The following is a 26,122-nucleotide window of genomic DNA, read 5'->3' on the forward strand; positions in this document are numbered from 1 at the left end:
AGATGTTAGTTAGCAACATGCCCCTTTCCAGGCAAAGCACAGCCCATTGCTACTTTACGGTGGGCCTCATGCAGCCGGACACCCTGTAGTTGCTACCAACGCTCCCCTCTCACTGTCCCCGGTTGTGCTGAGGCCACCTCATGCTTTTCAAACACTGTCCGGGGCGATGGTGCACTTTGGCACTGGGGCATCGAGCTGTGTTTAATGTGTGATATCTGCAAACTGTCCTTGAATGATATCATTTTCTGCAAATGTGGTCTAGGTATCAACGGCCATCAGGAATTCTGGGCTACAGAATCCAGAAAAATTTCTGGGATTTTTAAGAAATATGAAGCATCTTGGGACAAAATTATATAGAGCGTCTTAAGAGTTCATCCTGGTATTCAGTTCAGCCTCATGCTTCCACGAAATACACCAAAGTACCAATTGCTTTTATTCCTTCATCTGTTTATTCTAAATCCAAATTCATGGCCTACGGTATGACAACTTTGGACACACAGATCTTCTCTCTCGGATCCTCTTCGGATTCACTCTTTTTAAGGGGTCACTGTATTGAAAGACAACCATCTGACTGCAGAGTGCATCTTACTACAATGGACTGTTCTCCTAGAGCTAAATGATCCTGCTTTAGCCAGTCCGAGTATGCTTTATAAGGATGCTTGCAGAAGGGCACAAAAGGATAGGCTTCCTCTATGGGCCATAATATTATCTTTGACACTGCATTTTAGGTATTGTGAAAAGCAGTGCAAATAGTATCAAGTTTTAACGTGATTTCCAGTGCATTGCGTTCTCTGTCTATAGATCAAGGGGTTATTTGTTTATTATTTTTTTTTAAACCCAACTTCCACTCCTGGTCAGAGGGGGAAGAAGTACATCTTGCTTTCAATAAAAAATGAACTACTAATCATCTAATGTCACTTAATGAGCTTGCCACAAAAGCTCTAACGGTCATGGAATTTGCCACATACTACATTTGACCATAAAAGCTCCAAAGCTTAAACTCTGGATAAACATGACAACAGGCTTCACAGTGCCATGGTGTGAGGGACAAAGCTGCAATAGGGATGTTCAGGGTGTTGGTGCTGTTTCCTTCTCTTTGTCTCTCTCAAGGAGGGACTCATCAAAGGGTGCCTGGGAGCCACCCCTCCCTCCTAAGTGACACCTGAGTGTGCAGGCTCAAATGCAGATTCCTGTCTACCCCTTAAATAAATGTGAATTGTTCCAATGTCAGATCTCCGTCTCTTTCAAGGCTTTCATTTTTTTCTTTTGGTATTTAGCTCCTATAACTGGCTCAGCCGGACCCTACAGGCTAGAGAAAGACTATAAAGTCGAGGCATATTCAGTTATATGGGGAGTTCCCAGGGTCTCTCTAGCCATTTCAGCCATTGCTTTCTTGGCTTCCCCGGGGAAGACTTCAGAAATCTACATATTTGATTGGGAATGCCCCAGACACTCTACGGGTGTTGGTGAACACCTGAGATGGCACTCAAACCAATAAAAGGAAATCACGTTTTAGGACTAAAAATAAGCCAAAGAGGACTTTAGCAAAAATAACAAATTGACAACGACTTACAAACCTATGGCTGCCTTCATCACGAGGCTGTCAAGATGAAACAAAATTAATGTTTCCCAACAGGGAGCAGGCGTATTCATATCACTGATGCTGCTTGTTAGTGTTGATGTTTCTGTGTTGTTGGGAATAACATATACAAGCCTTGAAACAAATTTCCCAGCAGTAGTATCCTTGTATAGACTGAATAAAGGTTATTTTCTACAGGGAGGTATCTTATAAGAAAAAACAGTAGGGGAGACCATAGAAGTGAGAGGATCCTATGGCGCTTTTTGTATTTAACAACAATCAATGGGTTTTATGGAAAATCATTGAGCAAAATGTGAGCTGCAAGCTACTACCCCATACTGATGTTATTTATAGCCTTAGTCTTAAACTGCAGGCAAAGTACACTTCCGTCCTTTGGGGAATACATTAAAAGTATAAAGAGCAGATAAAAAGACAGCATTTCATGGATCACCAAGAACAAAATCCACTTAAATGAGTTTAGAGTTGGTTTCTTGGCTTTTCCTGATGGAGGAGGACTCATAAGGCATTGCCCAAGAGGAAAAAGCTCTTACAGAAGTGCCTTTGTTACCTCATGCATAAACATGGGATTAGTGCAACACACACACACACACACACACACACACACATATGCATGCAGGGGTCTGCTGCTGGCGGCTTGACCCAGATCAACTTGAACACAACCAAGGCCGGATTCTATTATTTATTTATTTATTTATTCATTTATTTATTCATTTTGGAGGGGGCGGGGACAGCTTAGGCCAGATTCTTACCACCCCTTTCTGAGCCACTTAAAGCAGCTACTTCTTTGAAAAAAAAAATGTGCTTTGAGAGTTGTGTCTGGCAAGGCCATGTTAAAGCATTCCTTTGCAGTCACGAGATGGTTAATTTTCTTTCTACGGTGAATTTTTCTGGGAAAATCCTGAAAGCCATCCCTGGGCAGAAACGGTGGGAGGGTTAACACCCAGTGGGACTGGCAGCCTGACAACGTTTGCTCGGGATACCTGTCTGCAGACAGGGGACGGTGGCTCTCAGCTGCGTAGGACGGCAGGTCCAGAAGGAAGCTTCTGGCCCACCAGTGGGGGATTCCCAATGAGACTGCCTTCTTTGTGAGTTGATAGGAGTTATCAAGCCAGGACCCCGATCTGCTTAAGCACCTTCATTTCTGTCAATGCCACCGATTCCAATGTATAACCGCCCCAGACTTAGTCCCCACACTGTACCCCTCCAGCTCTGCCCGCCCGAAGAAGAAAAGCTGAGCCATGAGGACAGACGAGGCCCAGGCCGGCCAGGACAGGTGACAGCATGTGGGCACGGGTTACCTGCAGATGGCCGACTGGCTGTACGCGGGGCCCTCTGTAGCACTGAGAGCCTGTCCCACCTGAGTCTGGGTCAGGCCAAGGGACAGGCGCCGGATTTTAAAAGCTTTGGCAAATTCTCGGATCTCCTCCAGATTAACCCCATCCACCTCACCCGCTGCCGTTTGAGGATCTGTGGAGATGTTTTTAAAAATAGGATCAATACGTCAACACACATCCAAGTGATATCTGTTTATTACGGTTTATAAGAAAGCGGCTCTCTCTAGCAGCAGAGTGGTGGGGGAAGCAGACACTGTGGAATGTTCTCTCTTGCTCCCAAGTGGGGCACCCGGGATCCCATCCTCAAGTCATTACACCTCTACAAGTCATCCTTCGGGGTGATTCTATCCCAGGTAAGGCCACAGGTAGTTCACATACTGCCACTTTCACAACACAAGAGTGTGCTCCCCTGGGCTGAACGGGTAACAGCCAGGGCAGGAAGGCACCAGCTAGGGGATGCATCTCCATTTTGCCCATAAACAGGTTCCAATACTGGGCAAAAATTGTACACATTTTGCCCATAAATATGGTCAAATATTCAGCAAAAATATATGAATATAAATTTGGTGCAGAAAAGTACAATTGTGCCGCTTGAAATGTCTTAATTGGATTCTTTAGAGCTAAAAATTGCCATTGAAAAAAAAAAGTAGAATTTTCTATCTTTCCTTCTCCGGCTCACCGCTGCAGTCGGGCTAACAGATGGTAATGTTGTCTAATTTCTTTCGCTCACATTAGCCCCTCCAAAGAGCCCGCTTATGAAGCTGTGAAAATAATATTGTCCCCCCTCCCCATACTCCCCACAGCAATAGCAGTTTACTGACACGATGCCTTTGTCCCCTAAAAGGGCACATAATAAAAAATGCCTACTGCAGGAAGGCTCCTTTGGTGCTGGATAACGCGGTCAATTTAGGACTTATCAAGGGAAATGACACAACAGCTGGAGAACGCACCCCCCTTCCCGCTACTGATCCCCGGATAAATGATAAATGAAAGTGTACGCCAAGCTGGGACAGCATGGGTTGGGGCTAGGGGAAGATTTCAAAGTGCTGCTCCATCCTGCCTGGAGCGAAGCCCGTCTGCCTGCGAGCTGACTCTATTGTTCTCCACCTCATTCCCCGGACTTAGGTGAGAAGTTTTTCTCTTCCTCTCTCCGCACAATAATCCATCAATTTCAGTAAATCCAAGTACTTGTCTAGGGACTCTGGTGGACTAGAGTAGTCTTCTGGGCTCAGGGCTACAGAAACCCCTGTTGTCAGGCAGAGAAATAAATATTTGCATTGCAAGGACCAAGAGTTCTCGAAGAGTTTTAGATAAACATGTGAATATGGGGCCTGGGGTGGGTGGAGAGGTCCAAGCTTCCCCTACAGATTCTCTCATAACAGGGGACACGGACTCTGTCGGTAGGATTAGCACTACAGTTGTGCATCTTCACATGAAAAAAACTTCTGTGGACTTTGTGCACATCCTTAGTCCTAATTTTGCTGAGGAAAGGTTGAAAAGTGGTCCAACCCCTGCAAACAGTTCTCTAAGTATTTCTTGAGTGACTCCAGGGGTGTCTTACTGATGGTTAAAGGGAGCAGGAGAAATAGGAGAGGCGGTTCTGGCCTCCATGGAGTTTGCAGTCTATAGGGGGGTTGGGGGTCAATATTATGAATGAGAAGCAATCCATGAAAAATACCAGGCTGAGTGTAATGGGGAACTAACGGGGTCACACCCGCAGCAGAATTGACAGAGAAGGGAGACGTGACAGGAGGGAGGATGCATCTGAGTCATGCCCAATGGACAGCCCATTCACAGAATGGAGAGGCCATATTCTGGGCAGTGGGAGCAGCATGCAGACGGGCATGGATGCCGGCAGGAGCAAAAGCACGGTGGGGGTGTCTGCAAGGGTTTTGGACTGGGAGCTCCTGCTAGAAGTGCAGGATATTTCACTGTAGGGCATTGAGAATTGTGTCCATGGGCAGGGGCAGAGGGTGACCATAAAACTGATGAAGATTAATTAAAATCTTGCTTCCCCCTCCCCCAACTACCCTCTCCATCCCCCAAGAAGCCTGGCAACCCTGGTTCAAGAAAGACTTGTTTGGGTTGTCCTTGAGAGAGGCTGCCCTCTGGATCTTAAATCCCACCAGCACAGCAGCCTGGAGCAGCTTCAAGGGTTTGCTAAGGATTCTGGGAAGTCACGTCCACGCACATAGCAGCCTGGAGCCTCTTCTCTCCTTTCTTCATTTAAACGTTTCCTAGAGCAGAAGTTGCAAATGAGCAGCTTGCACATAAAACTCAGCTTTCCTAGAGCTTACAGTTTTTTTGGACTTGCCAACATTTAAACATTGGGAGATTTCTAAAGAAAAAAAAAATCTCATTTTTTTTTTTTACATTCTTTTGAGATGTTGGAAGATCTGGCTGTACCTGGTCTCCGTTGGAGCTTCTGGGGAACAGGCAGCTAGAACTGGTTCTGACTGGCCCATTCAGGTGCTCCTCCTTCTCCTCATCTGCAGCCCTCTTAGACCTGCTGCCTGGCTCAGCCTATTTTGCGACTCTTTGTTTAGTGTGTGCTTCCCAACAGGGTGGAGATCGGTTCTGGGGTGGTGGCGAAGTCTTAGATGGGACAATGGTTGTGCCCACCCCCAAGCCCCAGAGGGCTGCGGGGCTACAGAGACAGATGTGCAGTAGATCTGTGCTATTAACGTTTCATGGGGTGGGGTAGGGCAACTGGGATTTAAAAGCAAAGCATAAAGGGGCTACGTGTGTGGGAGGAGGTGATGATAAAATACTAGTTGAGACCCTCTGGTTTGGAGCAGAGCCCCAGACACTTGGTACAGATGGGCACAGGGAGAGAGGGCTCTGGGCAGCCTTACCAGCGTGGGAATGGAGGTTCAAACCCGAGGGTGAGAAATTGTAAACTGGAGACTTTCCTTGTAGCCATATGGCATTTAGGGTGGTGCCTAGGAGTCACCCGATGGGGCCCAGGACATGCATTTTGAACAGATACCGCAGGTGATTCTGATGCAGGGGATCCCTTGACCCCCAGGGCAGGGTTGGGGGTAGCTTCTGGCCTGCCCTAGTTGGGGCATGGCTCCCTCTGCACATCACTGTCTTCTCTCGACTCTTTACCATCATTCTTCGCCAGGTTCCACTACACAGAAAAGTTGCCGTGCCACCTGTGTAAGAGCGATGAGCCAAAAAGGCCCTATGGTGGCGGGGTGCCCTGGGCAGGTGCCCTTCCCCGACCCCAGCCCCATCCGGGTGTCGGCAGGCTGGGGTTGCCAGGCTAGTCCGGGGTTAAGGGGGACAGCTGTTCTTTGAGCAAAGCTTAGAGCCTCCGTGGGAGGGGACTGTGCTGCCCTGCGTTCACTCCATCTCTAGATGCGTGAAAATCAGGGAGTTGGGCGGCCCGTGAGGGTTGGGGCCTTAGACTTGGGGGGCAATCCTCAGTAAACCCCGCGTCTGCCTTCTTGCCTTTAAGGCCTATTATGTCTCCTGGAGACTAGCAACTCAATCCATGTGTGTGCCGGATTCCCGACAATCCCTGGAGCTGGGCAGAGAGCCTCTTACGGCCGCACTGACGTGTGAGGCCAGTTGTCAGGACTTTCAGTCCAAGGCTCGGGGCCCTGAGTGTCTGCCCTACTGCCCTACAGCATCTTCCGTGGCTCCGGACAAACACTCATTGCACCAGGAGGCAGAACTCCTTCCTCCTCCTCCTCCTTGTCTTCTTCTTCTTCTTCTTCTTCTTCTTCTTCTTCTTCTTCTCCTCCTCCTCCTCCTCCTCCTCCTCCTCCTCCTCCTCCTCCTCCTCCTTCTTCTCACGCATTTCCCCTCTTGTCTTTCTCCTCGTTCTACTTACAGAGCTGATGAGACAGGAATGGTTGTGAAATTTAAGCAGCGTGATGGTCTGTTGGATAAAGGCCTGGGGAGGGGAAATTGGTATCTCCTGGTTGGTGCAATGTGTTCATTGCTGGAGGTGAGCTGCCTGGTTTTCTTTCCATTTTTGTTCTTACCCATAAAAGCAGATGGTAAAATGTCTTGCAGCTTTCTCCATGAGTCCCAAGACTACAGAGGCCTCCCCATGCAAAAAAAGGGGCCCACCTGTGGACAAAAATCCATTTCACCTTGATTACAACCTGCGGGACTTGTCTTCACACTTGGGGAGAATTCATCAGGTGGTGCCTGTAAGGTGTTTTTGAATTAATGAGAAAAACTGATGCTTTTTTTTTTTTTTTTGGATCCTAAAGTTTCTGACTTAAAGCTCTTCAGGATTTCCTCCCCCGTCCCCCCACTTTTGGAACAATTCCCCTTCCTTAAGGGACATATGCTTTTCTATTTGAGGAGAGAAAACAAGTAGGGAATGTGGTAAATGGGACCTTCTTCCCTGGAACGTGACTTCAGCTCTCAGTTTGGCTCGGAGGTTGACATTCCACCCAGGGGTAGCTCAGTCTGGCTTTCGCTCATCCAGGTTGGGTCAATTTCAAGGATGAATCTGAGGCCACCTTGATGGGGACCCCAGAGGGATCTCTCAGATCCCCCTAGTGGGTGGACTCACCACTAGAGCAACCCAGTCTGGGATTTCTCTGCATTGAGGAGGAAGTGACACCTTTAACAGAAGTTTGCTCCAGATTAAGTCAGCCCAATATATTAAGGACAGGGTCAGAAAGTGACAGCAATGATTGCCAGCCCCCGCCCTGAATCTGACCCTCGCTGGAAGAGCCAGAAGATCAACCTATATAGAGATTAACTGGCCGAGAGATTTAGACTCCACTGGCATTGAAAATTGGCAGGGATTCATAAGTATACTGATGACGCTTCCCAAGTCAAATCTGGAATGCAAGGGCTGAAAAGTCAAAGATTTTTATGGGAACTAAATGCAAATTGGGGGAAAACAAACCTGTTCTGCAGAATCTGGTTGTATGTTTGCTGGATCTGCCCCATCCTGAATGCTAAGGCTGGACGGGCACAGATGTTTTGTGTTGTTTAATTTTAAAAATTCAGCCCCTTCTACCCGTTAACGTGGACGTCATATAAGGGGTTGCTAACTGGGTCGAACGGTCAGCATCCATCAACATCATCCTCCTACAACCTCTGCTTATGGGATTTTTATATGAAAAATATGCAACTTTAAAGAAACTGCCAAGGGTGAATTAACTGTCTTATGTAAACACTCATCTGCTTTTTTTTTTTTTTCAATGCTATTCTCACAGCCAATAGCGGGCATATTTACCAAATATTCCAAAGAAATAAGAAACCATTTAGGAACGTGCAATGTAATTTGGTAGAACAGTTGACTTACAATAGGGTTACTTCACTGTGGAGAATGTGAATTGTGATCATGGGAATCGGGCGTGCCATTAGCTATGACCGTGCATCTTTACAGTCACTCGATGGTTTGTTTTTTTTGTGGTAATACCCAGAGGTCCTTTGCTGTCCAAAAGATCAAGTTTACAGGCCAGGGGTTTAAAAAGTGTGTACTGAAAAACAGAACGAAACCAAACTTGGCAAAGAATTTTTAAAAACCCCAAATCTACCTGTTTTTACATAGCACTGTGTAAGTCTTGGGCCAATTTGGGACATTCGTCTAGTCATCTGTTTGACCCTATTAGGCTTTCCGAAAGCCCTGCTTGTTGAAACTATATTTACCTCTGAGGACTGCAGAGGCTAAGCAAAGTTTAACACAGGGCCAGCTGTGTAGCTACTGTGAACAGGTACCGTACAGATGTCTTACCACCTGCGACTATTTGGTAATGCTGAGCTCGGATGTGGTGTTCTTTGCATTGGAAGATCCTGTTATCATTGCTAAGGCATTAACTCTGCATTCTTTTGCCTGGAGAGGGGAAGATTTTGGTTCCATTTTCTCTGGAACGATGGCAAGACGTGCAGGGTTACAATGACAGTCTTTGACCGTGAAGTGGGAGGGTTCATCGACCAAGGTCTCGACCACAGGTTCAACTCCAGTGTGACCTGCTTCTTACTATGGCCTTGGTCTCTTGGAGGGATTTGTTGATTAACCATTCTACTCAATTCAAGAATTATTTACTCTTGCAAGTCCTTCTGTTCTGTCTCAACCTCCAAAACTGAGTTAACTGTGGGCTGTATTGCCAGAGTCCCTATTCCTGCGTTGAGCGTAGCATTCATTTCCTTTTATTGTAACTGTGTTTCTTGTTACCAGTTCATGACCTCCCCCAGGGCAGGAAGCACATCTGGCTTATTTTTGCTTTCCTCATTTCTGTTCCTGTGCTCAGCATATACATGGTGCTCAATAAGTGTTTTTATTTTTAAGTTGACAGCCTCTGACTAAACCACCCTTTTATTCCCCCTGTGAATTGAACCTGTGTAGCAACTGTATCTAAAGTATGGGGTTGGATCTCCCCAGAATATCCTATCTGCAGGTTTGGTGAAGCTTTATCTCAGACAAAAATAATTTTAAATGGATAGTTCATGCTTGAATATAAACTTCAAAATATGCACAATGTCTAGTTTTTCTCTTTATATTAGCTCAGAGAAAAGCCTGTGCTTTAATCGTAAGGTGTGGGTCCAGGCATTTAAAGGATTATTTGAGGAATATTTAGGTGATTTGATATATTTTGTCATTCAGATTTCACTGGATAAAATTTATGTGTAAGCATCTTATTTTTTAAGGCAGCTGTGCTGTATGGTGTGTATACGACCCATTGAATCAGACTCTTTAGGTTATCGTCCTGGCCTTGCCGCCCATTAGATTTGTCACACAGAGTGTCACGATCTCTCAACCAAGACGGAATGTGGTACTTCTGACAGAAGATGGCCAAAATGGTTGTAACCATTTTTAGAACCTTCAGGATCTATCTGACGTCAGGTTCAAGATCTGAGAATGAGCATTTCTAGGACTTCATTGTGAGTATTAAGACAAGCACAATATTGAAAGTGCTTTGAAAACCCTACTTTACACATGAAGTCTCAAACAAAGATTTGTTGGGGGAATCTGCATCAGAGAAATGCTCCGTGTATCATTCATTGTGTAGTTGGGTTTTGAGACAGAAAGAAATTAATTAAGCAACATGCTCAAAATCTGTAGCAATTTTAAGCCTAGTAATGGGTTTGTGTAAAGTCTGTCCCCCGGGTTACAGCTAGAGCCTCTATGTATCTGCCTGAGAAGGCTCCTGATACAGGCTCTGCATGTGGGTTTGGCGTTTCCTGCCTCAAGTGCATACAGTAAAGGAGTCTCTGTCCCCATTCTTCATATTTCATATCAGGATATGTAATATAGGTCACTCATTATACACCTAGAACTTAGATGCTCCATTGGCACTTGTGCAATTGAAGTTCCATCTGTCCCATTACGTAGCTCTGTTACTGATGTCTAAAAAAGGCTAATCTTCTCCTGCCCAGTTTGAGACAAGTGACTAGAGAGAACCGGATGTCATCCATCCATCTGTCCGTGTGTTCATCCACTCATCCATCTCTAGTCATCCAGCACGTGCCGAATGCTTACGTTGTGTAATATTTGTGGGGTGGTTTGTACTTGACTTCATATTTAACTTATGTCTTCTTTATAAGATGTTTGATTTCAGTTCCTTTTCTCTCAGGACCAAAGCTTAACAGCCTATCCTAAATTTGTGACCTTGCTGCTCTTTACAACTAGAGTATTTCGTGGAAACTTATGCAGAATATCGAATTGGAATGACATTGAAATCTTTTGTAATGCCCCTATGAGGAGTGCCTCTATTGTGGAAAATCTGACTAAAATGAACTTAGCTGTGATTTTGCTTAAGTAAGACTAGAGTTTCTGGCCCAAACGAGAGGGGTTGTATATCTAAACAACCTATAATAACTGATTGATGGTAAACTCCATATGTAACCTGAATTTTGGTGTTGACCCATTTGTGGGATCAAGAGCCTTCAGGCTAGTCTACTGAGACACTTGGGCATTTTAATATCTTCCCTTAATTCCTCATTCTCTTCTCCATTCTGTATCATCCTTGCCTGTATAATCCCTATAATTGAATGTATGTATGCACGCACACATATAATTTCTTTTAGGGGGGTTGCTTGTATGGGGAGGGCATGGCAACCCTCCCTTTTGCTTTGCATGACAGAGGATATGTGAGGATCCCTACTGTTCCCATTATAACAAGTTATTCATGACACTTGATCAAACAGAGATACTCAGATGTGTTCTCAGTTTATGGCACAGTTGCCCATGCAGTGCTTTGGCCCTTTAAACCTATAATTACTGGATTTTCGTTTCCTGGAGAATTATAATCTAAGTGCGCATTCTATGATTTTTTTTATGGGTAAAAACTGCACTGAAGGTGAACAACCTACGTGAAATTAGACCATTGTCCCACACATCTAACATGTTTCACTTTGCATGTGTCACATATGCTGTCTTTACCTGGGGCCAAAAATTAGATAAAAAAATTAAAATTTTATATATATATATATATATATATATATATATATATATATATATATATTGCCCTGCTCAGGGAAGCAGACTCCCAGGCTTATTTTATTTTATGAATGGTGGTTCAGAGATTTCCCATCCCATGGCAGCCCATGCCGCTCCCCCCACGGGCCCCTGGAGGCAGCTCCCTGCGCACACACACCCACCCGCCCACGGGCACGCTCTCTTTTATTTCCTCTGACACCTACAAATAGAATGGCAGGGGACTTCAAACACACAGAAAAGCTGCTTGACCTGCTGGCTGAGTGCCTGTTGTTGGTTATTTCAGTTCTGAGCTCTGTGGCTCATGCCCTGCAAACTGATCAGTTCTCCCTTCTGAAGAGGATGGGCCGACTCAACAGGGCAGAGAGCACTTGAGATAGACCCTGGCCCCAAGCACACTCATCCACCGGGTGTGCTTTGGGGGGCTGCTTCCCTAAGGAACCATGTGGCCCTGGGCAGTGACCTTATTCCAGCATTGGCCTTAGAAGAGCCAGGAAATTCCTCTTTGATGTTGAAAGAACGAGAGAAAGGAGGACAGGGGCATAGTGGGAGAGAGAAAGGGAGGAGAAGGGGGAGGAGGAGGAGGGAGGAGCAGGAGGACCTAGAGGAGGGGAAGGAGGAGGAGGGGGAGCTCCTGAAGGAGGGGATGGAGGAGGAGGGGGAGGAGGCGGGGAGGAGGGAAAGCATTGCAGATAGGCAACAAGAAGGCCACCATGATTTAACAGAGCCAGAAAGGATACTTACTGCTGACTAACTGGCCCACGCTCAAAGCTGAAGAAGAGGAGGATGAGGAGGAGGAAGAAGAAGCCTGCCGGACGGGGCTTTGAGACATGGATGCTTGGCTATGAGCCAGATGCAGAAGGTTGCTTTGGGAGGCTGCTTGACCCACTGACGTCTGGGAGGGTTGGTGGAGCTACATGGGAGGGGGTGTAAAAAAAAAATACACACATGAGTAAGAAATCAGGGGGAAAGTGCCAGAGAATAGACGTTTCATCTGGGGTGGAAGCATTATATTTCCAAGAACACATACTTCTCAGGAACGGTGCAAACTCTATGCAACTGGCAGTATTTTTTTTTTTTTTTGTATATAATATTTTGCTGCTTGCCTGACAGGCATTTTATTAGTAATCCTAAATATATTATTAATTCCCTACTTGGCTTGCTGGAACACCCAATTTTCTACCTTTCTCGACCACAGCGTGTGGCTGGACTCTTCTCTGCCTGTTCACACAATTACAGCGCACTTGACAGGCTTCTCAAGTATGTACAGAGAAAATACGGTGCTTGCGATCACCTCGGAGTGTGCAGCTCAAGCTTAAAGGTGTGGCTGCGCCCACCCATTTTGCCTTCTGTAGCTGGTATTTTTAGGAAAGGTCCCATTTGGGCTGAGAGTGAATGGAGTTTGAGAACTTTCTGCTCCCCTGGATCAAAGAGTCTGGCTGGATTACTGTAAAGTTGGGGGAAAAAATGTTCTCTGATGTCCTATGGGCCACGGAGAGAGAAGTTGGGGCAGCCAGGACAAAAATATCCAGTAACATTTGTAGTTTTTGGTTGTCATTTTCTTACTGTGTGCCACCCTGTGTTAAGTAAGGGCTTTCATACATGCCCTTGCTCATTTAATTCTCCTAGGAGCCTGTGAAGTGGGTGTTATTTTGACCTCTCCTTTGCAGACAAAGAAGCAGAAGCTCAGCGAGGTTAAAGGGTTTTTGTAGGTTCATTCGGTAGGTGTGGGGGAGCTGGTGTCTGGATGTGTGAAGTCTGACCCTGAGGCTCAAGCTCTTAATCACAATGCCACAAGCAAGCATTAACCTAATTTTCAAAATTTAGGGAGCCTCGAGAAAGGCTGTCTTTATGTCCATTTATTCATGACTCCTTTACAGGTTCTCAAAGGCCGGCTGTCCTGGGTAGTGAGAAAAGCCCAGCTCAGGAGAGGAGGGTTGGAGGAAAGGCAAGTGATTGCAAGTACGGGGTCCCCTTGGAGACTCAGGGGGATCCCACCATCTGTGTTTTGCCCTTCCCAAGAAGCTGACATGAAGGGGGCTGCTCAAGATCCTGGGCAGGTGCACGATGGGCCTCAGCTGTCACTGGCTTTGTGATTGGAGATAGCACTACTTGGTTTGCAAATTGCCTTCATGGCCATCTTCACACTCCCAGAGTGTGAATCACAGAGGTGTAGCAGAGTTTTTATAGAAGGAAGTCAGCCTGGGAGTAGAATCAGGTCAGGTCCTGAACTTTGGTGGGATAGATCAGGGCCTGACCTGATCTTTGATCACCTTCTCAGTGCCTGACAGCCAGCCTGGAATGTGTCAACCTCACATTTGTCATTGCTTTCCCTGTGTGTGTGTGTGTGTGTGTGTGTGTGTGTGTTCATTTTTTCATTCAACTTTATTGAGAGATAATTTATACATAATAAAATACACCCATTTCAAGCGGTCAGTTTGGTGCGTTTTATCAAATAGATACACCTGTGAAACTACCATCATAATCAAGTCATAGAACCTTCCTTCCCATCATCCTGTAGAGTCCCCTAAACCCCCTGGCAATCGATTTCCTCCCAATGCCCAGCCCCAGACAACCACTGCTCTGCTTTCCTTCACAATGGACTCGTTTGGCATAATCCTTAAAATGGAATGGTACATTTTTCTTTTATCTGGCTTTTTTTGCCTTCATACTCTTTTTAAGATTCATTATGTTGCATGTGTCAGCAATATCATGACTTTCATTGCTAAGTGTAACATATAGTATATGTTTGTAGCGTATACATCTATATTTACATAGATATCTATGCCATAGGTTGTTTATCCATTCATCCATTGATGAATGACATGACATTTCGGTTATTTCCAGTTTGGGTCTATCATGAGCAGCATGGTCATAAACACTTACATACAAGTGTTTGTGTATACCTGTGTTTTCATTTCTCTTCTGTAAATAACTAGGAGTGGAATCGTGGGATTCCTGCATTGTACTATACACGCATGTTGCACTTTGTAAAAGAAGCTACCAAACTGATTGCCGATGTGGTTGGAGCATTTCGTATTCTCACAAGAAATATCTGAAAAATCCAGCGGCTCTACATTCTTGCCAATGCTTGGGATTTAACCAGTCTTTTAAATTCTGGAACATGTGTTTTAACCTTCAATTAACTGTGACTAAGGTGCTACCTTGGAGAGGTACATAAGGAGCTATTTCCCCTTCTGGCCCCTTGTGGCAATGCTTTTGCTCCCCGGATTCCCATGACATCCCTATGCAGCAGATACACCCTGCATGATTATGACGAATAAATGACTGGTCCAAGGTCATGCAGTCTGAAGCACATTAGAACCTGGACTCTCACTTATAGCTCAGAGCTCTTTCTGGAAGGCCATGTTGTCCCCCTTCAGAATCACTTGCCATTCCTTCTCAAATGAACATCCTTATTGTTACTGAACTGTGCTAAGTGGAGGCGATATTGTGAATAAAAGATAGTGATAATTGACGTGGAACCCCAATTAATATGCATCAAGCATCTGCCCAAAGTAATTAGGCAATCTGCTGAGCACATAACCAACAATGGAATCCAGTAAATTTTATTCTGTAGGGACACATATTAAAGATTAAATCTATTTTTAATTTGCTTAATAAAATGTGATAGATATTTGCATGTCAGTCTACCCCTTCTAACTTATTGAGTTGTCCTTCTAAATACTGTTACTTGACAAAAGCTTTTCACAGTTTTGAGTCACTGAATCATGCGATAGCCTTCCGTTTTACCATGCCATCAATATTTTATTGGCCCTGGGTGTGGTAAGGTACCATCAAGAAACTGGGTAAGACAATAATCAATTAAAATTTTTCTTCTTCAGATACAACTCAGTAGAGAAAAAAATTAATGGGCTGCAATCACAAAATAGTCAAAGGCAAACAGGGCTTATGCATTAAGCAATGCAGGAGAAGATTCAAGAGGAAAATAAAATTGTTCTTGTAAGAGCTTGTTCTGTGTCCACACAGTCAAAGAATGAGATGACTCTAAGATATCTAAGAATCTAAGAAGGATTTATTTCTTCCAGGAAATTGGGGTACTGCTTTTCCTCCAAAGTTTAGCCAAACAGTATGGAAGAACCAAGAAAAATTCCAAAAAGTTCTTTTTGTCAAGAATCACGATTATATTAGCAGTAGCATCCTTAATGGAGCTCATATATCTCAGTCCAGTGTAGGGAATGTATAAACATGTATCTGTTAATTCTAGAATCACTTATAAGTCCAGATAGAATATAGCCTTTTGTACTTATCAAAAAGAACCCAGAGATTGACCTTCTTTGATAAATTCCTCCCTCAGAAAAAGAGGATGTTAGAGCAACATTTCTGTTACTTCCCATCCCTAAAACTGCAATTCTTTCAGATAAATGACAAAAAAAAAAATAGCCTCATCTGTGATATTCTTTGCTTAATGGTTTTGATGCATTAATCTTTAGAAATATTATGCTGAAAAATATATGTATCAAATAAAGAAAGGGAAAGCAGAGACTTAAGCCACTTCATGAAACCCCTGGGATTTCAGTATAAAAATTTCAAAGACTTTAAATAACCAATATTAGAAAAACGTTATTTAATTAGGTTTAACTATGTTGTTTTTGTAGACCCTGACTTAAATATTAAAATCATGTATGACTTGTACTGCATAATTACTGGCAAAAGAACAAGGTGTCTGTATAATGCCTCAAATGTAACTGGCCATAAAAAGTGGAAGTGTTTACAAAAGAAAGTGCGGGGAATTAGGGAGCGAGTAGGATCCTGGAGGAAAGGCTTCTTTCTTTTTCCTTCCTGGAGAGAAAGGGAAACTTAGAAGCTTCTATGAGGCAGATGTTTTATGACATTGCCTTGATCTTAAGAGGCCAACTACACGGATACCATTTATGGGATGCTTCCCATGTGTTCTTACATATACTTTTAAATCTTGAGATTAGTTCTCTTGGTTAGGTATTGGTGTTGTCACTACAGAAGAGGAAACAGACCTAAAAAGACCAGATGGCTTACCTGGGGTCACACAGCTGGTATAAATAACTGAGCTTTGAATCCAGCAAAGTCTGACTCAGGAGCCAGGGCTCCCTCCAGTAGGCACATGGCCGCCCCACTCCTGTCTACCACTGGAGACAGTTATGAGTCAGGGAGGCATCAGGAAGCACTAGCTGAGTGGTGTGGAAACAAATGAGATGTGTTCACATTGGTCATGGTGAACACATGCTAGAGTTAATAGGCAGGAGGGTAAATCATGGTCTATAATTTTGACCATATCTCATCTGTTTTGCTAAATACCACAATTTAAGTATTTTTCTAGTTTGGGATTATTTTCTACAGGTCCTGAAGTATTTAAAATATTATATATATATATATATATATATATATATATATATTTTTTTTTTTTTTTTTTCAGGAAAAACATGGTGGTCAGAGGTGGCCAGAGCATTGTGATTTTGGTGTGGTCTGGGCCACATCCTCGATGGAGTTGCCTATAGATTGTCTTTTGCTTAATATAATGAGTCCCAGTTATTTGCAGTCCTCCAAATGTACTTTTCTCAGTATCCCATTTATTTGATCATATTTTCTATTCACAATACCCTCACTGCACTGCCTAAAGGAGCTGGAATTTATTCCCATCTAAGTTCTGGTAATCACTTTCTTGCCTTTTATTGAGCTGTAAGTCAGATGTAAATAGGCTGCATTAGGGCTGAAATGTGTCCCACCCCAAATTCATAGGATGAAGTCCTAACCTCTAGTATCTCAGAATGTGACTATAATTGGAGATTGGGTCTTCAAAGAGGTAATTGAGTTAAAATGAGGTCCTTAGGTCAGGGCTTCATCCAATATGACTGGCATTTTTAAAAGAAGAGATTAGGACACAGACTGGTATAGCAGGAAGATCACATGAGGACACAGGAAGAAGGTGGCCACCCTGCAAGCCCAGAGAGGGGCCTCGGGAGAAGGCATCCCTGCCCGACACAGTGATGTTAGACCTCTAGCTTCCAGAACAGTGAGACAATAAATGTCACCCTGTCTGTGGCACTTTGTCATGGCAGCCCAAGCAGACTCATACAAGCTGAGAGCACAGACCCAACAAAAAAGGAGAGGGGACAGGCCAGTTGATGTTAGCCTGGGGCTTTGGACTATCCAGGGAAGGAGGGAAGAATGTCTATTTTGTACAGAAATTACAAACAGGGAAGGACAGGGTCTGAAAAGCTTCTGCCTTCCTGTTGCCTTCCAGAGTCTGGCTTCATTGATTTGTGTTGGTTGGAATTTCTGGGTGTTTAACATATTCAACAAAAGTAAATTTGAGTACAAGCACCCTTTATAGACGTTCTTAATTTTCTATGCCCCTGCTCCCCTTATAGCTTCCATGTGTAACACAATATATCCTTAATAATGTTTTAGTTTCTGGAATACAGCATCTTCTAATTAAATCCACAAGTGCTATAAAAATAAGTGGAGGTGACAAGTGTCTTGGAAAGTGGAATAAAATGCAGAATGTGCTAGACAAGTTGGAAAAATGAATGCATATAAACAGTAAAATTCAAATGGAGTTAAATATAGAGAGATGAATTTGGGGAAGGGAAAACTCTCCAAATATGCCAAGGCAAAATGGAAGAGGTCTGGCCTTTTACAAATGTGTCAGGGAGCCATAATGAACCACACGTTAAATCCCCATGTGATGCAATGAGAACGTGAACACTATCCCAAGAGTTCTAGCAGAAGCAAGAGCTTGCAGGAGGACATCCCTCCCTGCACTGGCTGGCATTTTTCTGAGTGTCCACTGTGTACCTTATAAAGCTTGAAGAGAAATTAAGTCAGTGGGTCTCAAGATTTAGCATTTGTCAGAATCACCTGGAAGGGCCGTTAAAACACAGATCATACCCCCCTACCCTTGCCCAGAGTGCCTGATGCAGTAGGTCTGGGATGGGGCTCAAGAGTTTGCATTTCTAACAAGTTTCCAAGTGATGCTGATGGTTGAAGGACAACATGAGGTTTCTGAAAGAGCTTCTCTTCAAAAAAGGGTATAGGAAGGGGATTTATTATGTCCAAACAAGAGAAGCCACCACCCAGATTTAATAAGAACCTTCAAGAAGGAGGAAGGATATAATGATCACCTGAATGTAACTGAGCTGCTTATTCTGCTGTGGGTAGGACAGGAGCATGGGTCTTAGATTTGCTAAGAGTTAGGGCTTACATCACGACAAGCTGGCCTGAGCGATTTTGAGCACCTGAAACATGACATTCAGTGGAGATTTGAATTATGTCTTGGAAAGTTTGAAAAAAGCAAGGACGGAGCTCTCCTTCTGGCATGGTCCAGGAGACTCCCAGGACTTCCCTTCTGGTTCTCTCCATGAGCCCGGGACAGCTCTATAAGCACGATGATGGCCCAGAGCAGGGCAGGAAGCGAGGGATTAAATGCAGTTGAGATGCTTAGGTGGGAGAGGCTGATGAGAGGAACACGTTGACATTCAGAAAAGAGATGAATGATGAGGGCAGCGCCATGTGGGAGCCCCTCTCAAGCTCACCTGCAGGCACTACCTTGGAACATACTGGAAACTGACAGAAGATGCAGAATTGGAAAGGCACAGAAAGGCCGGAGCTGGGCTGCTCTGGAAGTGTGGCTCTGGGATGCTGGTGCCCATGACGGAGCAGCCATTAAACCAAACACCACTGACTGAGCGCCCCCCGTGGGCAGGGTCCTGAACGAGGCCAAGTCAGTCAGGTCCCTGCTTTTTGGATGCAGATCCCTAATGACAGCACAGTGGATAAAAATGAATGGGCTGGGGAAAAATGGGGAAAACAGGGCTGGGGGAGCAGTGTAGGGAAGCCTCCAGAAGGAGAGATGAGGGACAGAGGGACGGTGGCCCGAGTTTGCCAGATAGAGAAGGCTGGAAAGGTATTGGAGGCCAGGGCACAGCATGAGCAGGGAGCACGTCCCCTGTGGGCCGGGCTTGACTGGCAAGGGGAGACCAGGAGGGTGGATGCCAGCTGCGTGGCTGGAGTCACTGATACACACTTCATGCATCTAGGAAAACTCCTGTGGCATCTTGGCTCCCTTGTGGGTGGGAGCGGCTCACCGATGTCTCATTGTGGGTGGCTCCAAGGAAGAGATTGGGAGCCACCGATACAGGCGGGCAGGGGCTGGGAAGTGTAGTTGATTTTCAAAAACAGGAAAAGGAGTACATTTTGTATTTGCTTGAAAAACAAAATGAGTGGGGGATTTGGATAATCAAATGGCCTGTTGGGGGAGCCAATGTAAATGTCCTACCCTCTTTTGGTTTCCTATTAACACCAAGATTACTTTTTGAAGAGAAATTGAAAGCCTTCATAGATGGCGGTCTCCAAGTATTATAGCTACGGCCTTTAATTGGTGAAAAATTTGGGGCACCTGGGTGGCTCAGATGGTTAAGCATCTACTTTCAGCTCAGGTCATGATCTCAGCGTCCTGGGATGAGCCCCCCAGAGGACTCCCTACTCAGGGGTACTCTGCTTCTCCCTCTGCCTCCGAAGCTCCCCCTGCTTGTGTTCTCTCTCTCTCTCTCTCAAATAAATAAATAAAATCTTGAAAAAGCTTTTTGAAAAAATTCAATGCTTTGATGTTACAAGTTGCAACATTCTTCCTTTCAAATGTCTCTACCCATTAATGACGCTAAAACTCCCATTAACTTTTGTTGGAGTTTAGTCAAAGGGAGAATAAAACATACACAAAAATGATGTCTTTGCTGCTTATGGAGAAATCATTAATTCATGGTCACAGGGTCTCAAGAGCAAACCAGGGGATGTGAGGCCTTCTCACTTAGGTGGGGAGTCCACCATAGTCCACAGTACAGAGTCTCATGGAAGGAAGAAAACGTTACTTTCAAGCTCCATCATATATTTTGTCTTAAGTAGCTTTTTTTTTTCATGCACAGAAAGATACTTATATCTTTCTCTGTCTCTTTTTTTATCTAGTCTTTTTCTAACTTTTATTCTCTTGCATTGCTCACCAAGAATCTCTGACGTGATGCTGTGAAGGCTATATCTAGGTCTATCAAATTTTGGTAAGTATTTAAAAACCATATTGCTTGTATTCTAGAAGATAACTTTGCAGGTTCTCAATCTTTTATCATTGGAATAAATCATCATCAAGAGTAGTTAAAGGTCCACTCTAAGATTTTATTCAGGTTCCTTTAATTCCTGGTAAGCAGATATAAAACTGAAATTAAAGATGTAATTATTTTTATTAAATTAAAGCAAATCACCCCAGGTTGTCTGGTCTGAGGGCTCTGTACTTCACTCCATGAAAGTGAAGTCTTTTCTGAGTGTGAGTTAGGGAACTTTCTGCTCCTATAATTTATGACGTATTTTACTGTTGGAACTACGCTCTTGTGAGATCAGGCATTTGTCATAAATCATATGAAAAAATAAATTGAGAAACTTCTCTACTGTATGATAGAAATCCTTTATTTTTTAGTGGTTGTCTGTATTATATTTCTTCAATGGAAAGGGTAATATTTAAAGAAAAAAATTGAAGACCACTCTTGTTATATTTCCAGCTCTGAGCTTTGTACTTTTGGACTCTTGGGCATTTTATGATCTGCTGCTATCCTCAGGATCCCAGCTTTTATATCCAGGACTCAGACTTGAGCATCTCCTGTCAATTCACCCAACTTGTTAACTTTACTATATGCTCCTGGGTGTTTCAAGGTGTTTCAGAGTGGATGCCAAGAAATAGTTGTCCATTTATTGCTGCCATTTCCTGATGTCTCTGACCAGGTTCTCCATTCATTCCCCTTGATCTTTCTGGGAATAGAATAGACCACTGGCACATGCCTGGAACAAGAGGGCCAGGCCCAGGGGTGCCTGCTGTGATGTCGATTTTCAGGAAGGTTCGCATGCCACTTTTCTCTGGCTGTGCTTGTGTGTTCTCTCAGCAGGCACACACGGGAGAGGTGCCTGTGCATACGTCGCCCAGGACCATCATGCTCCCTGGGATGTTGGTCATAACTGCCGCAAAGTGGATTCACAAGGCACACCCCCAAGGGCCTGCCTGTTTCTTCTCAGTTGCTAGGTCTCCAATTCTATAGTGAAGAAGCCAGTCATGGTGGTTGGACCAGCACAGGACCAAATGTTCCCACAGTGAAAATGAAGTTTGTTCCAAGGACCAACAGGTGCGGTGTGAGAATGTTTCTGAGGTGCATCTGGGCTCAGGAGAGGGACTGTGGAAATGGATCAATGATGCCTACTTCGGGCAAGTTGTTGAGGAATGGCCCCATATCTGTCTCTTATTTGCCATTTCTTGATTAGGTCCTTCTCCTGGATTAAAACCGTACTACCTCAAATCTAGAGTTGTAATTTTATGTAACTGAAATTGTCTATCACCTACATGCACCTCCTCTGAAATCCAGGATGAGAATGAGAGCTACTTTGTATTAAATGTTGATGATTTCTAATTGATTCATCACCTTTGTGGCAATTTACAACTTGGCTTTGCTGACAGAAATAGTTTTCAGCAGACTGTATGAAAAGAGGCTGATCTCATTTTTCCCCCTAGAGATAATTTTAGCATAAGGTTGAACAGATAGAAATAGGTCTTAAAAAGCCAATAAAAGATAGAAGCTCTTGCCTTATTTAGGGAACCGTTTAGAAGGTAGAGAGTCCAACGGCATCTTGTACATAGTAAAAGAAATAAGCTGGCAGAGAGATCAGGGTGGGGAGAGGGGAAGGAAGTCCTCAGTGATACATTTGGCAGGGACTGCAACCCTGCCTATGATTAAGCTGAGGAAGAAGAGTAGGGCCTGGGAACCTGGGATCCCCAGGCAGTGATTAGATTTGGGGGGAGAACCACAGGGCATCAGACCAGAGTCTCCGTCTCTGGGAAGCGTGTTCACACCTGACTTGGTTTTTCCTAATGTTCGACCCTCAATGGAGGAGATGGGGAAGGAGAAGGAGAAGATCCTTGCTAGACCCACTCACAGATCCCCTCGCTACACCCTCATGGCACTTACTGTAGACCTTGGGTACATATTTGTGCAAATCTTTGATGAATGTCCATCTTCCTCACTGGACTGTGAACTCCCTGAAGGAAGGGCTCCTGATATCAGTCCTGTCCTCCAGCGTAGCTTCTAGGTACAGTGCCTGACATATAGCAGGTGCTCAATAAATATATATAGTAAACTGATTTTTAAAAAATATTTATTGAACAAGCAACTGGATTTTCCAAGCACAGCCCTTGAGTGCCACTAAGAATGGGCTGTATGCATGGCTGGATCAGAAGCCAAATGGCTGAGATATCTGGAAAGATACTTCTACTTTGGTGCAGATGGATGATGAAGAATTTAGCAGTGCGTCCTTCCTCCTTTTTTCTTTGTATTCTATTTCCTTGCTGGGTGCTTTACATTGTACAGACTTCCAACAACTCACGAGGCCATCTACTCAGTCACGCACTCACTGTCAGTTTTTGTTTTCCCCTCTCGATACCTTTCCTTTGTTACTGCCCCTTCCAACTGCAAATCTGGGTCTTAGCCTCGTCCAACTTTTGCTTCTTAACTCCTCCAGCTACTGGTTTCAAACGTTTCAAACAGAGCAGATCCAGACTTTAAAGCGTTACAACAAAGAAAGAGAGGAATTGATGTTTCTCCATTGCTTCACCTAGTCTCATCTCTGCAGCCTTTGACACTGTATCCACTTCCTACTTTAAAAAAACTTTTGGATGCTAGATCGTTAGCCTCTGGATTTCTCTCCTACTTATTCAGACGCATCTTCCATCTCTCCCTTCCTCTTCTATTCCTTAAAAGCTGATGTTTCCCAAAGTAACTCCTTTGTCTTCCTTCCTTCTCTTGCTCCTCCTGATTTTTCTAGCTGCTGGCTTTGTTTGCAGCTACAAGGTACACACTCGTGACTCTCAGATCCTATCCTGAGTGCTACTACAATTCCAGATCCTCCATTCCAGCTATCCAGCACAGGCTTTCATAAATTGCTTTTCGTGTTTTGCTCTAGCTCCTAAATGGTTTGTTTACAATAGATGTTTCACCACTTCAGCTCAGCCTCCATCTGCTCCCCAAGTAAGAGTTGTTTTCTTGAAAAATCAAGCTGAATGTGTCATTCCTCTCTTTAAATGCCTCTTATAGATTCCCAGGGCTGCAGAGTAGATGGTCATCACCATCATCAAGACTATGTAAGTGCTTGCTGTGTAGCCAGGCACTAACTACTCCATATATCTTGATTCATTGAATCCTCACAACCACTCTGGGAGATTGGTGCTGATTCTTCCCATTTTACAGACGAGGAATGGGGGCACAAAGATGTGGTCAAGATCACACAGAGACAAAGCCCATCCTTCCCAGCTTGATCACAGAGCCCTTCCATGACTGTCCTCAGCCTCCCCCTGTGCTCCAGTCACATGACCCTTTCTTCTGTTTCATGACACTCCATCCTTCATATTTCCCTGCCTTGGTGCCTGCCATCCCCATGGCCTGGCATCTGGGTGATCCCATCATGACTCCAACTTCCCCATCAAGACTCAGCTTCTGAACCATTTTCTCTGTGAGAACTCAACAATCTTCAGACGAAGTTGGTCACTCCCACCTCTGTGATTATACTAAACTTTGGTATGGACCTGCCCTGTTATGGAACATTCCCTGCTTTATTGTGCAAAGGAACTTTTTTTTTTCATTTACAGTTAAAGCATAAGCAGTCTTGGTTTCTTCTTGACCCCTTTTTAAATGGTCTGATCACAGAGGAAGACATAGACATGGCCAACAAGCACATGAAAAAATGCTCCGCATCACTGGCCATCAGGGAAATACAAATCAAAACCACAATGAGATACCACCTCACACCAGTGAGAATGGGGAAAATTAACAAGGCAGGAAACAACAAATGTTGGAGAGGATGTGGAGAAAAGGGAACCCTCCTGCACTGTTGGTGGGAATGTGAACTGTGCAGCCACTCTGGAAAACTGTGTAGAGGTTCCTCAAAGAGTTAAAAATAGTTCTGCCCTATGACCCAGCAATTGCACTGCTGGGGATTTACCCCAAAGATACAAAACGCCGGGACACCTGCACCCTGATGTTTATAGCAGCAATGTCCACAATAGCCAAACTGTGGAAGGAGCCTCGGTGTCCATCAACAGATGAATGGATAAAGAAAATGTAGTCTATGTATACAATGGAATATGACTCAGCCATTAAAAACGACAAATACCCACCATTTGCTTCAACGTGGAGGGCCCTGGAGGGTATTAGGCTGAGTGAAGTAAGTCAATCGGAGAAGGACAAACATTATATGGTCTCATTCATTTGGGGAATATAAAAAAGTAGTGAATGGGAATAAAGGGAAAGGAGAGAAAATGAGTGAAAATATCAGCGAGGGTGACAAAACATGAGAGATACCTAACTCTGGGAAATGAACAAGGGGTAGTGGAAGGGGAAGTGGGCGGGGAGTTGGGGTGACTGGGTGATGGGCACTGAGGAGGGCACTTGGCGGGATGAGCACTGGGTGTTATGCTATATGTTGGCAAATTGAACTCCAATAAAAAATAAATAAAAATAAATTAACTAAATGTAATTTAAAAAATAAAATTTTGTATTAAAAAAATAAATGGTCTGAAATTTAAGTATCATAAGTGACAAAGAAAGGATGTGCATTCCTATTGGATTTTAGGCACTATCTGCTTATTACTTAAATATTCCTATTTTTGGATTAGAGCACTAGCTGTTACCCATGTTCTCTAAGAATGAGAAAAGAACTACTTGCCTTTTAAAATGATTGATGTGTTCAGATCAAGGATTAAATAGTCTGTGATTTAAAAATTACTCTCCATTGATTGAGACCAAACAGGAGATGAGCAGTAAGGAGAGAGGTCCAGGTAGCTATGGCTGCCTGGACGTGGAGCTGTTACCTGCTGGCCGGGCTTGATGGGTGAAAGCGTGATGCCCTGGGTGTTGATCACTGGCAGGATCTGGTTTCCGATGACTGTGGCAATGATCTGGCCCTGGGCGTTGGTCAGGAGCTGGGGGGTGATGGGCTGTACTTGGAGGCCCTGAGTGCCGCTCGCTGCTTGGCTTGATGGCCCTGGATTCGGCATCAGAGGAATAGTCCCAATGATCTGCAAGAGACAGGCCCAAAGGTGAGGTGCTGGGCTCTGCTCTGGATATACACATGCAACTGAAGACCACTCATGCCCTGCTCTGTACAGGAGGCTCCCGAGAGCTGACCAAGAGACTGACCAGATCAGGAATGGTGGGTGTGGAAGGCAGTGGCAGGGCCTGAGCATCTGCAGGAGAATAAGCACGCATGAACGGAGTGCATGGAAAGGCAGGGAAAGCATCTGACTTGAAAGTAAAGTCAAGCTTCGGATAAGCCTGGGATTTCTGCTGGGGCAGTAGAGGCATCTGCTTTGTTGTCTCAGAACCAGGTAGAAGATGGAGCTCTCATGGCACCCAAGCCCTCGTCTAGCGGGGGAGCCATATCCCTTTCCCAGAGGAGGGTCTCAGACCCAGCGTGCTCCCTCACATCCTTTCCCCTTCCCCGTTCTCCTCTGCTCTCTCCGTCTTGCTTCCTTTCACCGGCATCCTGCTCCTCTCTCAGGGTCCCTGGCACCCCAGCAGGAGTGGGCCTCTGCACCCTGATGCTTGTGGTGGCTGAGAGCCCAGATTCTGACATCAGGGAGACAAGATTCCATTCCTAGAGGTGTCACCTACAAGCTCAGTCAAGGAGCCTCAGCCTTCTGAAGGCTTTCAAGAATTATGATCACAAACAAGTGTTTGAAACTCTTAAAATAGA

At 44.5% G+C, this 26,122-nt stretch overlaps 1 protein-coding gene across 2 annotated transcripts in view; it reads right to left on the reverse strand.

The window, feature by feature from the left end:
- The window catches only part of POU6F2 (POU class 6 homeobox 2), a 474,961-nt gene that overhangs the window by 1,571 nt on the left and 447,268 nt on the right, over positions 1-26,122 (reverse strand). For both annotated transcript variants that reach the window (XM_041722284.1, XM_041722285.1), the window contains 3 exons: positions 25,239-25,445; positions 12,095-12,263; positions 2,899-3,067 (listed from right to left, as the gene is read on the reverse strand). In XM_041722284.1, coding sequence (XP_041578218.1) covers positions 2,899-3,067; positions 12,095-12,263; positions 25,239-25,445 — 545 coding nt within the window. The remainder of the gene's footprint in view (positions 1-2,898; positions 3,068-12,094; positions 12,264-25,238; positions 25,446-26,122) is intronic.

The sequence above is a fragment of the Vulpes lagopus genome, chromosome 11 (genome assembly GCF_018345385.1).
Source record: "Vulpes lagopus strain Blue_001 chromosome 11, ASM1834538v1, whole genome shotgun sequence".
Lineage (NCBI taxonomy): Eukaryota > Metazoa > Chordata > Mammalia > Carnivora > Canidae > Vulpes > Vulpes lagopus.